The sequence below is a fragment of the Homalodisca vitripennis genome, chromosome 4, assembly GCF_021130785.1.
Source record: "Homalodisca vitripennis isolate AUS2020 chromosome 4, UT_GWSS_2.1, whole genome shotgun sequence".
Taxonomy (NCBI): domain Eukaryota; kingdom Metazoa; phylum Arthropoda; class Insecta; order Hemiptera; family Cicadellidae; genus Homalodisca; species Homalodisca vitripennis.
The window spans coordinates 107,812,574-107,828,883 of NC_060210.1; the positions used below are offsets into that span (position 1 = coordinate 107,812,574).

The 16,310-nt window shown below is 35.5% G+C and overlaps 1 protein-coding gene across 3 annotated transcripts in view; it reads right to left on the bottom strand.

Moving 5' to 3' along the window:
* The window catches only part of LOC124359933 (ATP-dependent RNA helicase DDX3X), a 61,090-nt gene extending 46,614 nt beyond the window's left edge, over window positions 1-14,476 (bottom strand). For all 3 annotated transcript variants that reach the window (XM_046813086.1, XM_046813084.1, XM_046813083.1), the window contains exon 1: window positions 14,318-14,476. In XM_046813086.1, coding sequence (XP_046669042.1) covers window positions 14,318-14,362 — 45 coding nt within the window. In that variant the 5' untranslated portion in view covers window positions 14,363-14,476. The remainder of the gene's footprint in view (window positions 1-14,317) is intronic.
* Between the last annotated feature and the right edge of the window lie 1,834 nt (window positions 14,477-16,310).

Genomic DNA, 16,310 nt, shown 5'->3' on the forward strand with positions numbered 1-16,310 from the left:
CTACCGATATGCGAGAAATTCGGTGACGATTTATCGCTATCACCTATTTTAAGCTACTTAGATTTTATCTCTTTTTATGTCTTTCGGTGTGTCTACATAACATTATGTATATCTAATAACTTTCCTTTCTGTGATGTCTAGAAAATACATGTATCCGCTTCAGAAATACAAAGATAACAAATAAATACCAACACAGCACTGCTGTGGGGGGAAGCCCAAGAACTCCACATGACTTCAAAAGGAATTTGCAGAGATTCAGGGAAATGAATATATTTAGAATTCTAAGTCATTTTTCCTTTTTAAGTAATAGAAATGGTAGGTTATAAAATGACCTTCCAGAATATATTACATTTACGTACAAATGTCTGGATATATATTTAGAGAGAATATATTTATTTGCAACTAAGCAAAGTACGACGTATGGATAAAATACCAATTAGCGATCATCTTTTTACTATCGAGCAGGTAAAGTCCGCGCATAGAACCAGCAGACACGCTAGCATTGAAAAATATAGATATATAAAAAACGAATTTCGATTATAATACTATTTATAAATTACGTTATTCTGTTGCTATATATTTCTTAATAGTTTTATACATAAAGAACTACAAAAATATGTTTCACCAATCGGTAATTTGAGTACTGCCGATCGTTTCTGTCCACGAATAAACAGTACAGACTCAGTCAGTTAGATTACAGTCAAGGACTAAGAAACAACATGACATAAAGATCTTAATGCACGTGGTTTGAACATTTCGAATCGTCTGAACGATCGTCACGTGTGCGTAAAAGTCGTTCCGGTAAATAGTTGACTGGAGAACTGACAGGATTTCCAGACGTCGTCCAACCAATGTTGCTCTGACAACAAAAACTGATGAGCGTGGTTGATTTGATTCGCTGGTCGTCTGCCATTTGTAAACTGGCAACAACAATAAGTTGTGTTTACACTGGCAAGTAAAGTTGCAAGAGAATTTACACAACTAATGTAGCATAATGTGAACAATATAAGCAATTTTACTCACGAGAACTGTCGCAAGTACTTGCTACAGTTGTATCGCTGGTTGTTCTAGGAGTCAAGACGAAGTATGTTCACACACGACAGTGATTGTCTCAGCAATGTTTATAATTAAAATTTTAATATCCGACACTGTTCTCCAGTTCTTGTAACTAACTATTCAGCACTAGTTGTGGCAACACTCGCAAGAGCTCTTGCGCCCATTTAGACTAACGTGAGCAGCAAGGCAGTACCACACAATGGTGTTTATCCGCCGCCAATTTTAGACATTAAATTTTTATCCTGCCGTTCAACCCTCAGCTCAGTCTGTCATTGTTGTGCAACAGGACGAAAACGCCCCCTTCTCGACGTTACTTGTAACTAACCCATTGCTTTCTTCTCCTAAATGTATCTTATTAAACTTTGTATACATCCAACTGACATTCTGATGTACTCAAAAACCCGGGTTGCACCTCTTATCAGACTTTCAAACATTACATTATTCAACAAACCGAACTCTGAAGCCTGTTTATAACATTGTACATTTTAGGCCTGTGCTATCTATCTAACACACGTCTTCCCAAAACACCATTTTCTCAAAAGAATAAGAGTTGGACAACTTCGGCCACTGAACAATACTAAAGTACAAAAAAACCAGTTTGTATCGCAGTTACTACAGCTCTGCCGTGTTACCGCTTAAAGCGTACCACTCTTTTAGTCCCGAAGTCAGAAACGATTGGTTGGCCAAATTTAATTGTCCAATGCATTGTTACATATTTTTTTGGGGGGGGGGGGAGGGGCTGAGGGTTACCACGGCACAGGAGTAGAACTAATAGATAAACTCACTACACTAGTGGAGGTAACCTTAGATCAACCGGCGTCAGATGTAGCTCACGAACATATGTCGATCTTCATTCACAATTTCATGAGCCACGTCGCGTAAAATACAATGTTTTGTAATTAATCAATTCTTGATTCAAAAATCTGTCAAATTATGTCTTGATATTATAAGTTCTTGGAGACGGAAAATTTTTTTATATTTTCCCGTTTCTCAGAAAAATTTCTGGCTTATTCCCGATTTCCCAGTTGGGTGGCCACCCTGAAAAACATAAAAAATAACTTACATTAAAAATCCTACCTAACCGATGCCTGTCCTTTCAAATGGTAAGACACAACAAGAATATAAACACCACTGCCCCCAACCCTGACTCGGGGAACGATTCAATAGCGACGCTGGACTTCTGCTCAATCTGCGACCTTCTGCTTAGCATTGATATTTACGACAAAGCGGTGGAATGTGATTGTCCCAAATGGTACCATTTTAAATGCGTAAATATTACCGAAAAACAATATAAATCAATGATCTCAGAAGCTTTTAATCTAACATGGGCATGTAAGGAATGCCTAAACTTATAAAAAAAACAAACAAAACCGAATAGCCCTAATGATAATACAAATATCAAACTAAACTAAATAATCAACATTCTTATTACGGACACAGCTGACCTAAAAAGACAATTGGAAGACAAATCTCAGGAAAACCTAAGGTTATCTGAAACTGTAGTAAAAAATTGAAGTTATCCACAGACTGAAAGAAACTATACAGGACCTAATCAAGAACTCTAACCCTGAAACCAAAACTAAAGCCGCAAACACACCTCACAACCATACACTAAGTGAACTCTGCCCCACAACTGACAATCGGCAGGAACCACAACACAAGTCTGAAGCGAACATACACAAACTCCACACAGAAGAAAAAGTAGACACACTAATAATTGGTGACTCTCTACTCCGAGGCCCTAAAAAAAACATTATGAAAAATGAATATAATGCAAACATAACAACAAAAATAATGCCCGGAGCCAAAACCAGTGACTGCAGCCGATTTTTACATTACTTAACCCTTTGGCTGTTTGCCATTTTTTTAAATCTTGACATAAAACTGTTAGGTTTTTAGCATGGGTCATACCCAGAACTGTTCAGCTCAAAATGGACTTTTTGCAGGGATTTTCTTAAAAATGTGTAACTTCTTTAAAAATCAAGATATTTGCTTGAAACTTGTTGTGTTCTGTAGAACATAAGGCCGTGCTTTAGAAAAAAATACCTCATGTCAATTAAATTCAATAAATTTATTAAAATATGTATTATTTTTTATTTATTTTGTTATTTTATTTTATTTTTTTAGTTTGGAACTATAAAACATATATTTGTTTTAAGGAGGGTGAATTGACAGTATAATATCCTAAAAGTACATTTAATTATGAATAGACCGTGAAAATCTTAAGTAATTTGGATAAAAACTGTTCAAGTTGTAGTAAAAATAATAAATAGTTACTTACATGAGTTTGATGCAATTTTCACCAGCTACTTATAAAGTTTCTTTGTCAATAATAAATAAAGAACATTACTGTAAGTGTACAAAAGCTCATTATTTATAGAAAGCTAATTTTTAAAGGACAAACAAATGTTTCACACTATTTACATTATTTACACTTTTTTACTTTTTAGTAACACACGTGCTTGACGAGGCATTCCGCGTGAACGCCCTGCCCACACTTTACACACACTGTGCGCGATCTACGTTTTTTTCCTTCAGGATGGTTGTCACCTGAACACATTCTACAGAGTTTTTCCTTCTTCTCTGGGAGCTTCCTAAGTCCAAAATTAGCTGAAGGGCCATCTCCACCGCCTTGAAGATTATGGGGTACAGATTTGACAGCCATCCATTCTGAGGCAAGTTCTCCCACAATTTCCTTCATGAAATCAGCTCTACGTAGCCGCCGTTTGGTGGTATTCAATTTGTATAGGATGAATGCGTTTAGCACCATGCGACCAAAAACATTAAATATAACCTTTTTTGCGTGCTTCATAGTTCTACGTTCATCCATATATACATACAACATTTGGTCAGTGGAATCGATACCACCCATACCACGGTTGTATTGATGGGCAATTTTAGTTTTAGTCTTTATAAGGAGACGACCACTTCTTCTAATAGAGTATGTGTCAGAAGCAGCCTGGCAGTCAGTTGATAAGATTAAAAATTGAAAGGAGTTGCTCTTTTTTTCCCTATGCGCCATAATGAGCATTGGGCCTTTCCTTACATAGGTCTTTTGACCAACAGCATACTTTCCCAATAACTGTTTAGGTATACCTTTCCTGTCTTTCCTAATAGTTCCAGTAACAAAAGTTTGGTGACTGTACAAAGTTCTAGCAAGTGCAATTGAAGTAAAAAAGTTGTCAAGAAACATATGGTGCCCTTTCCCCAAACAATTTGCTATTCTTAGCAAGGTCATTACAACTGTGCCTCCCAAACCCGTCTCAACAACTCTTTCATTTGAGCTCCTTTATAACAGTAAAAAGATACACAGTAGCGTGTTATTGAATCGCAAAGGACCCACAATTTAATTCCCCACTTGTGGTGTTTTTTTTTTGGCAGGTACTGAGTAAGTCCAATTCGTTTTTTAGTTCCCACCAAAGACTCATCTACAGATAGGGCTTTAGTTGGCTTGTAATGAAGCTTGAACAGCCGGTTTGCATGGTTGATTATAGGTTGAAACCTACCACAAGGGTCATACCCAGGATTTCCGTGAGGGACTAGTTTAGTGACATCTACAATGTGGAAAAATTTTAATAACAAAATGAATCTATTTGAAGTCATCACTTTGCCAAAAAATGGAGTGGATTGTGTGAAATGGGTATCCCAATAGCTGGCAATACTAGGCTTGTTGATCATGCCCATGTTCAGTATGATTGCCAAAAAAGCTTTCATCTCAGCTAGGGTAACATCTACCCACTTTCTGACTCGACTGAAAGGCGATAAGGTCTGCTCATTGTCAGCAATGTAGTTCCTAGCATACCTGTTTGTCTCAGTAACAAAAATATTCAAAATTGCAGTTGTAAAAAACAGTTTTATGTACTCTATAGGTTTCGAGTTTTGTGGAGGGCAGTGTTTAGGTCCACTTACTTCAGAAAATGTAAATTGGTGATTGTAAGGTGGATCATTGCCTTCCTCTACTTCGTCCCAACTACTATCATCATCGTCAGCTGGATCATTTTGTGGAACATTTTGATTATCAGTTGTATCGTTTTGTGGGACATTTTGACTAGCCCCAGTTCTTTCCAAACTAACTGTACAACGCCTACGACGCTTTGGAACTGATAGATTTGGCCTATGCCTAGGCGGAGTTTCATCTACCTCAGAGTCAGATGATGACACATCAGGCTGGTTACGGCTGCTAATTGGTAATTTTATTTTACCTCGTTGAAGTCCTGTTGAGGTTGATGGTTGATAAGGATCATAATTAGGATCCTCGTCCGTGTCATCTATGAAATCATTGCTAGATTGTTGATCAGAATCACTGCTATCTACATTAGAAGAATGTTCGGAGTCACTGTCACTTCGGAAATTCAAACCAGCAGTTTGAACAATGTTTATCAGAGTGTTCTCACTAACGGGAGATTTAGATCGTTTTCCACTCATTATTATAACACTTCACAGAGATAATGTAAACAGCGCACAATAACCTCAAAAGAACAGACAGGCAGCCGCGAAAACAACAAAAGGCACCAAGCGAGCGATTCGTGTTGGCACTGCCAGTGCCCGCCCGCCCGCCAAGGCCACTCGAATTGCGGCAATGGTCTTGGATTCATTGCAGCGGATGTATGTAAAAAGAGCATAAACACTTATTTTCTTGTATAGCATGTATTCCTCTACTGATTGATATATAGTTACGCTAGTTTATTTTAAAAAATTACATTAAAACAAATTGATTGCAAAACAACGATATATTGTTCTGAAACAGTTTTCAGAAAAACTACCAACAACGATATATCGTTGTGAAACAGTTTTCGGTAAAACTATCTACAACGATATATCGTTGTGAAACAGCCAAAGGGTTAAACCTCGCACCACCAAACATCATCTTAAACATAGGATCAAACAACACTCCCGTCTCCACAGCTCCAAACCACGTAATGAGGCCCATCTGGCTCACTGTAGAAGCATGGAACACTACAAAGAAACAAAATGGTATGCAAGTAGCATTTAAATTATATGAGATATTAATTAAATTCTTTTTTATTTTAAATAATAATTTGTATTTAAATTTAATCAATTTTATTAATGGATTAGTCAGTAAATCCCATACCGAAGATATGTAAGGGAAAAATTTATTAACGACACAAATGGCGCACTTAAATTCATGTGCATGCAACCGGGTACTGAGTACATAGACATTAACAGACAGCTAACAGATGATCTATGGGGCGTAACGGAATACACCAAAACAAAAGAGTGGCAAAAATACTGGCCATTTTCATCCTTAATTAAGTGGGCATAACCTATCATACCCCCCCCCCCCCAAACAACTACACCTCGACCCGAAGAACGCCAACAAAAAGCATAAACTGAACTATGACACTAAAACTGACAATGGGCATATAGATACGACACCCACCACCAAAAAAGAGACCCACAAACCAGATCACCCGAACTTGACACAAAAAAACACCGACTTCACTACAGATCTAACATACACCAACAAAGAAAAAACCAACACAACGACCCAAACTTGATCGAGCAAACAACCACATCAAAAACCTAATGACTCAAAATACCAACATAACCCAAAAAGGATTGACACTCTACTATTTAAATGTTTAAAGAGGCCTACAGAAAAAATTGACAAAATACTATTTGAAACTCACACCATAAATCCTGATATAATTTTCTTTGTACATGGAAACACTTCAGACCAACTAAAACAAATCAAACTAGAAGGCTACAAATTAGCTGCTGAATACCTCAATAACTGTGATTAAAACTAATGAAATCAGTCAAGAACTCATCATTGGATTAGCTGCCATAGAAATAAAAAAGAAGACCTCATCATTATAGGACTATACAGATCCCCAGAGCAAAACTGCAATCTTTTTCTTGAAACTCTAGACAACTTTTTATAACATTTTTGTAACAGAAACAAACAAATCATAATACTGGGAGACTTTAACCTCAATCTACATGATAAAGAAGACAAAGATGTTATAAACCTCATAAATACAACTAAATCACACAATTTAAAAATAATCTATACATCCTTCACCAGAATAACACCAAACACCAACAACTGCATTGACTGACCTGCATATCAAATTTCCACCCCACAAAAATAAAAACTTCAAACTTCCAAAATAATATTTCTGACTTCGAAGCAATTATGTGCAAAATCAATAATTTCACTCCAAACCAATGTACCCCTAAAAAAAACCAGGCCTACCACCAACCAAAAACTAAAGTTCTCAGAATAAACTTAGCTAGAGAAACATGGGAAGAAGTTTACAAGTGTCAATCCATGATAGAAACAAAATACAACAACTTCATACAAATTATTTGCAGGCAGATGGAAGAAAAAATGCCAAAAACTCTAAATAAAAATCATTAAACACAAAACAAAATCCTTTTTCTGGAATCAAAATTTCCGCACAAAACAAATATAACATTATCGGCCAAGAAGAAGACAAAAAATACATCAGACTTAAAAAATATACAACTTAGAAATTAAGAAGAATAAATCCAAACATATCATAGAAAAAATTTCAAAATCTACAAATGAATATAAAGAAATCTGGACAATAATAAACAATGAAAGACGACACACTAAATATGACAAAAACAAGCCCCTATCTCCTGAAATAGACAACATACTGATCAACGACCCTGAAACACTGAGCAATTAATAGACTAATCCACTTCTTCATCACACAAGAAATCCTACTACACAACGAAACCAATCAAACCTCCTGAACCACCGACACACACCAATATAAACAATCTACTCGAACTGAACAACTTTAGACAAATAAACCATTAACCCTATAAGTGGCGGTCATTTGTGGTCTCAGTGGCAGGCCGTTATTAATAAGTTGAAATTTTCTCAGAGTCATGTTCTCGGGAAAAAATGGATGGTATCTATTACTTTTAGTATCCAGTAATCAACTATATTTTTTTGCCTTACTAGTCCCATATTTAGTATCAATGTTATAAAGGTTTTTATTTCACTTACTAACAGAATTCCTTTTGTCTCTCATAGATTTTGCAGGATAAAAAATAGTTTCGTTTGTTATCAGATTCCATAGGTAGTTGGTAAAGAAAATGTAAAAATATTCTATAGGCCTAGAGTTTCTGGCAGGGCAGTCTTTGATTCCAGGGTTTCTTACGCTGAACTCAGCTTCAATATTTGTCTGGCTCGGGTGGAAGTACTTGGATCCAAGTACGAGGTTGTGGAAGTCTATGTACAAGGAGGGTTTCAGAGTCAGATGCACTTGGTATTCGTCTTCACTGCTTGACGAAAAATCTCGCAACGAAACATTATTCGGTATTTCATCAGCGGGCACATCACTTTCCTCGTCAGAACTAAGAGTTTCCTCTTGAAATAATTCAACAATATCACTAGAACCAACATTTTCCAAGACAAATGAATAACCTAAACATTTACTGGTAACACAAACAACGCGATAAACAATAATATACTGACAATAACCCTACGCAAAGTCACCAAACAAAACAGTGATGAGACGAGTAGACAGCTGTTATCTTGTCTGCCACCAGGTCAAAAGAAAACTGTTGGATTCATTTAAGCCAGCAAACATTAGTAACATGAATACACACTATACTATATGATATGTATAGGAAATTTCATGGAGAATACAACAGTTCAAACTAGGCCTAAAAATAATGGACGGTTGCGAAGCAACAGCCTTAAATGAGAAGCGATGGCTGTGACGGCGCTTGCCACTTTACGGCGGCGTGAATCATACTTCTCAGACGGCGCTTGCCACTTATAGTGTTAAGAATTAAAAAATGTCTTTTTTCAACTTCCACCTAAAAATTCATCTGGTTACAACGACATATCAAATAAAATTATTAAGTACTGCCACCAAGAGCTCACAACACCCTTAATGGACTTCATCAACATATCAATAGATCAAGCAATAGTACCATCAAGAATGAAAATAGCCAAGGTCTACCCCAAATACAAAAAAAATTCAAAACTATAGACCAATTTCAATACTCCCCAGACTCTCAAAATACTTGGAAAAAATTATACACAACCAAATTTTAGATTTCATAAACAGCCAAGAAATTCACTCACAACAACAAGGCTTCCGCCAAAATAAATCTATAAACACAGCTTTAAACCAACTCTGTGAAACCATCACATCTTTCTTTGAAAACAAACAAATAGCTTCGGGAATCTATTTAGACCTCCAAAAGGCTATTGGTAGCCTGGACAAAAACATCTTAATTACAAAATTACAACTTAAAATTAAAAAAAGATGCTGTAAAATGGATCAATAGTTACTTCACAAATAGACTACAGCAAGTTGAAATAGACCAGGTAGAAAACTATAGGCTTGCTAAAACAAATAAAAATATCTCCATCTATATTCTTAAAACAAAATAATTAAATACAATATATTGTTTATGAACTATTATAATAAATATCTCTAATACATTTAGATCAAGTTCAGACGATCGTAAGTTTTCCATTTCGATCAGCTCATATTATGACACGCAAATTATACCATAAAATGGGATACCAGTTACTACTATAATAACAGCCGAGGAAAACAACCAATCAGAAGCGCTAAAAAGCAGAGAGTAAACTCATATGAATAATTTTTCAACTTCGACATACAACTGCGATCTGTAGGATATTTATAAAACTTTTGAAAACTCTGAACGTAGACCGTTGTTAAACACTCTTAGTTGACAAGTGAAGACGATCGCCCAATCTATCAGACATTAATAGAACTATTTGGAGGGAAACTTAAAAACACACTGCTTTTGCGACCTGAGCTCGTCATCGAGCCGTTAGGCCCGGCTGCTGCGTGATGAGCCCAGCTCATCAGTGATCCGCAATGGGTTAACAAACTAACACACATACACATACACATGACACCATAAGTGACATCTAGAGTGTTTTTGACTATTCCCAAGAGGCGCCACAGAAACAATCATCGATGGCCAGGGGCATTTCCAATTGATACTTTCCCAACTTAACCCTTTGCACGCGAGCCTATTTTCCAAAAGTACTACCCAGAAACGCCAAGGGCATTTTCAGCAGTTTTGCAAGCTTTCACAAAATGTATCATAACTTTTTTATTTTTTAACAGATATTGATGGTTTTTTACCATTATTTTGCTTATGAAATGCCCTTGTTCAGTTGGTAAATTTTAGTTGCATAAATGTAATTAAAACTTATAAAAAGAATTTAAAATTTAGAAAAAAAAAAATTAAATTTTCAAAAATTTATTTTAGCAAAATAAGTGGTTTAAAAAAAATGTATGCTGATTTCCTGTTATATCCTAGTAAACTATATCTACCCCTTAACCTAATTACAAAATTTCAAAAGCCTACCTTATATAGACGTCCAATTGTGATTTTTTTTCACTAAATGTGACACGGGCACAGTTTTTGTAAGTTGCATGGACGTTGTATGTAATGTTACACTATATTCACAAATCAATATTTGACACTACACTAAAATAAATCTTACAGAAACACAAAACAAAATAATCTTCCCTCAGTCTTTCACTGTTAAAAATCACAAAACTATAACTAAAAGAGACTATGTACATTATTTACATTACACGGATGGAGTCTAACATCGTTGTTTGCCAAAACAAATGGCATGAATGCCATGAATCCCGTGTCATGTAATGCACCTAACAGTGTATTTTCCACTCACTGGTGACTGCTCTCTCTTTCTCTTATTCATTTTACTAAATTTTAAGTACACATAAATAATAAAAATGGTACTTTGGGATTATACCGACCACACCAGTATGAAGAACACAAAAAAATATAAATTTATAGAAACAAACATGATAGAACGAAAAAACAACACTTTAATTACAAAATTACAAGCATTTCCAGGTATTGTGATCAGTATTGTTGTCGCTGTTATCTTATCTTTCTCGAGAATCCCGAGTACGGCAGGCCGCACAGCATCTCATGATTATTTAAGTTTTTTGCACGGTACATAATTGCCTTTCTATTACAATTCAATTTATATTTCTGATCAGCCCCTCTAGAATTTGATATTTTACTGATAGGTACTATCTCGAGGGATGTTTTTCTTTCTTTTCGTTGACCTTCGGAGCTGCCCGCGCTGATGGCCGGAGGCACTCGCATTTTGGGTGGCAGAGTGTGATCAAGAATAAAAACAAGTTTTGAGTTTTTCAATAAAGAGTTTAGTTTTTGTTTGGTAATTTTTGTTTTTATTGAATTTTTGTGTTTGGAGAAATGTAGGGGTAAAACACGGAAGTACAACAAAGTGACGCACCAGCTGAACGGGGCGGGCGGCGAGACTTTGCAATCACGTTATCTACTAGACTGCTCGAGTTTTGACCTCTGTCTGAGGATGGGAAGGGGTTTGTGATAAGACAATTCCTGTTTTATATTGACGAAATATTGTTCTACGCTAATCTAGTAATCAGTAGAAGCAAAATGTCAAATAACGATTCATGTCTGGGTGTGGTCGGTATAATCTCCAAGTACCATAAAAATGCCCTAACAACAAAAGTAATGAGAGAAATACAAACATAAACAACGCACAGGAACACGAACGTAACCTCACTCTCGACCAAACAATCCAACAGCTGCGAAGCTCAAATACGACCAAACAAACAGTTCATAGAGGAATAAACTACTTTGTGGTTTCAAAGCAACTAATCGACTATCGATTAGTCAAAATTTCGCACCAATCAGATGAACTATAAGAAAATTACAGGCAAAAAACATGACGTACCTAAATTACGGCCGTTGGCGATCAGTTGAGTAGCCGACGGCCGTAATGTAGGTACGTTGGCGTGCAAAGAGTTAAGGACATGTAATAGATCGTCCAACTTTTCCGATATCAGTGCCCCTGGCAATCAGTGTGGTCTTTGGAGGCACCACTCCACACTTCTGGTGAAAAAAGAATAACATCAAGCACAGATCACATGAGCGCTTGTAAATATCGACTATACCTTTTTATATTCATAGTACGTATGTATAGCCTAATAACAAATACTAGCTAGGGACAGAGCAGCCTTCTCGCCGATATCACTTCCTTTTGGGAGGCAGAAAACAATAACTGATCATAATGACGTAATTTTCAGCAAGTCAAAAAGCCTGTTGTTTCTAGTAATGTTTATAGCCTAGATGTCCGGTAAGAAAAACCTTGAAAAAATAAGTGGCTTCCAGATGATACCAAAGTACCGAAATTGAGTTTATAATCAGAAAATGTGTTAAGAGTTTGTAGAGATGATTTAACCCTTTCGCTGCCACAGTAATTTGGCCGATTCATGTCGAAAAAACGCCGCGCGCTGTTTGCAGATGTGTGCCGTAAACCGCCGGCGCTGCATCGCATGTCACTCCCCAAAACTGCCGCGGCCGATATTGACTAATTGTAAGGGTTTAGTAAAACGTCAATAAATCTGTCAAAAATTGAGATATCTGCGTAATTTTTGTTTTGTTTTGTAGACAATAAAAGTCTCCGTAATACTATATATTTCGAATCAATAATAAAACAAAACTGTTTTTTTTAATCTAAATTTTTTAGTTTTTAACTTTGAAATTTTTGTAAATTTTTTTTATTTTTAAAATTAGATAAAATATTTTTTAATATTGTTTCTGTTATTAGTTTATACATTTTATTGAAGAATATTATGTTAACAACATTTCCTGCAAATTTCAGGTAAAAAAAACTAGAAATAAATTTTGTATAGCACTTTAATTAAAATTACACATTTTTTACTAAATATAGGCATAGAAGAAATACTAAATGTTTCACACATTTTTTACATAATGCTCTTCAAGAAATCCTATAAAACAGGTTGAAATAATAATAGTAACACTAAATAAATTAAATATACCTAGTAAAAATGAGTTTTTATAATGTAATTTTTGCATAATAATATTATTTTTATATAATAATAAGATTATTTTTATAATAATAATTATTATGCTTTTATTTTTGTGGCACAAAAATAGTAGCCACAATAAAACAAACTTGCAAACTTGAAAGGTTACAGTACAAACTGTAAACAACAATAGACTGAAACCATTAAGTTTAAGGGTTGGCAGAAACGTCAAACAGCTGATGTCTGCCACAGCTGATTAGATCCTGTTTCATTGTTCGTATTCCGTAATATACACTAGTCATAGATTATATACTTGATGTGTTTTTCACATTGAATGCCTTTTTTATCTTTCGCCACATGTATAATAATGACTTGTGATCACTATAGTAACGAAAAAATAAAATTATAACTAAAAGCCGATGACATCGGCTCATGGCGATTTTTCGGTCCAAGGACGTGGGCCGATGTCATCGGCCCTCGGCGATTTTGAGTAGACATACGCGGGCCGATGACATCGGCTCTCGGCGTTTTTTACGATCAAACTGAAGAGCCGATGACATCGGCTCTTGGCGGTGAAAGGGTTAAGATATTTTTCAAATTAATTATGTATTGGTTTATTATATCAGGTGTAATTATGCAATACTATTGATGCTAATATTGATGTTAAAACTGGGTCTGCTTATTTTACTCTAGCTTTAATATCAAACAGTACCAAAGACTCACAGCAGCTACAAAATAAAATTAGCCTATAGATCAGGATACTACACATTTTAACCAAATGTAGGCTACTGTGATTAGACTTTCTTTACACTTAATTAAAACAGAGTACCAATAGTGCTTCTTCTGATAGGCATAGGGAAAAGGGCCTAAATCTAACAGGATTAAATGAGACAATAACATTAAGTGTTTTGATAGTCATCATTACGAATTTCAACAAGGTAAGCCAAATATATTGAACAGATATAAGATAATGCAAAACCTTTCAATTTAGCCTAGGCTATTCCATTGAATGTTTCAAGTGAATTAAATATGAATTTTCCCAATAAAACTTATTGTATAAGTTAACTTTTAACAGATTAATTGACAAATCTTAATAATATATTCTTTAGCCTATGTTATGGCATAATCATCCAAACAATTCCCCAGATAGACTCCATACTGGTGTTCTAATCTAGTTACCCTCTCAATCTTTGTAGCATGTAGGTATTATATGACATAGTTTATAATCAGAAGTTTACATTACGATAAGAAATTAACATTAATCAAAAGTGTATCAGACACGTAAACCATCAGAATGGCCTAGTCCTACTTTAAGCAGCTACACTGCAATGGGGAATCTTCGCTAAATTTATACTTGCATCATCAATGAATAATAACAACAGGAATTATAAAAATGTAAAAACACTTACCCGCTGCTCTAGACCTGTTCCATTTTGGTTGGGTACATTACTCATATTACTAAAAATCAAGACTTTTAATTAAAATCTCCCTTTCTAAGCGTCTTTTAGTTAGAAGATTTCACACAAAGACTAGAGAAAACTGATGATGGGTTGTGACAGACAATTCAATATCGATCTATCGTCCTTAACAAAAACATCGAGAATTCTCGAAAGCAGCACAATCGGTATCAAAAAATGTATATTACTATAACAATATTTATTCATTAGGTCCTTTATATTATAAATGCTACAAGTATATTAGCTGGTGATACAAGTATTGAGAGATTTAACTTGATCATCAATTCTTCAAAGTATATAGGCCTCTTGTATTAAGATCCTAAAAATTATCCATAAATTTTACGGTATTATTATCATTTAAATAATACGTAATTTATCGTTCTTGTAACGGTTTCACAAGAACTGATTGAATCTGATTAAATTCATGATTCTGATTATTAACGACTTAGTCAATATTGAATAAAAGTTGTGGACCAATTGCTAAATCAGTAGTAAGCTTTAACAGCTGAACCACTGAATATTACTCCAGAAACTGAGAGCCAATTTACATCATGTACGCACAAATCATAACTTTTCTTCAAATCGATAAAGACATTTTCTTTGTGAATAAATCAATCCCCAGCCATGCTAGTTTCCTTTGAGGTCGAATGAAAGGGTATCAAAATGGTCAAAACTAAGACATGACTACTTTAACAACAGTGACTGATAAAGAAGCAAGAAAACGCGTCAAATGTATGTTAGTCAACTAATTGCTTAACAAGCCATTGAAAAATTGTTTAGACTTAATGAGATTAGCGGTTGTCAGAAATAGACTAAAAGCTCTTTATGATTCCAAGAGCTGTGGTCTTGATAATATCACTTCCAGATTCCAGAAGTATTGCTATGATCAATTAGCCCCAATACTTCTTTTTATGTTCAAATTAAGCCTGCCTATTGGAATATTCCCTGATATGCTGAAGGAGGACAACGTTGTGCCTGTTTAAGTCTGGTGGCATCCAGGATGTCACGTACCGTATTACCGACCAATTGTGATCCCTTCCGCACTTAACAAGATTTTCAAAGGTTTGGTGCAGGAAATCGTGCAACCGCAGTTCAAGAAGATCGTCATTGATGAACAACATGGTTTTAAAGTGGGAAGATCTGCTGTAACGAACCTGCTGATGTTTCAAAGCTACGTTCTTTGATGCTTTTAGTTGGATAGTTGGAGGAATCAGGTTCACTACGTCTACACTGACTTCAGCAAGGCCATCGACAAGATCAGCCACAATCACTTGATCAACAAACTTAAAAGGTTTGGGAGTGGTCGACAAGATATGTCCTGGTTTTGTAGTTATTTTTTTGGAAGCAGTCTGGTCATTTGTTTAGCTAATAATATGTCTGATGCTTTATACCACTATCTGGTGTGCCCAAGGGTTTACACCTCAGCCCGCTATTGTTCTAAATATTTATCAATGATATAAAAGAACACGTGAGCGTCCCTTTCTTATCTGGCACTGCAACAAGCTCTTAATATTGTTTTGTAATGGTGTCACTGTAATGAAATGTCTATCAGTGCTAGAAAAACCTAGCTAATAATATAACTATACTATTATAACTCATTTTGACTACTCTTTTTACATTGAGGTGTTGAAGGAGTGTACCTCAATTAAAAACTTTGAAGTTGTTCTAAATGTTTCATTTGGCTGCAGTCTTCATGTTGATGCAATATCTAGAAGAGCTTCACGTGTGTTTAATCTGATAGTACGGACTTCTAGGCATCACCTTAGCTCTTGAGCACATGTTCTCCTCTACAGGTCTTTGGTCCTGCAGATATTTAAGTATGGGTTTCAATCCGTCCATAGCAGGTTTGTCCGGTTTTTGGATTTGAGAGAGGTAGCCAGAAATCCCTACGCTCTAGCCTTGGTCAGCACGAATGCCTATGGACTCTATCCACTCCAGGTTTGAA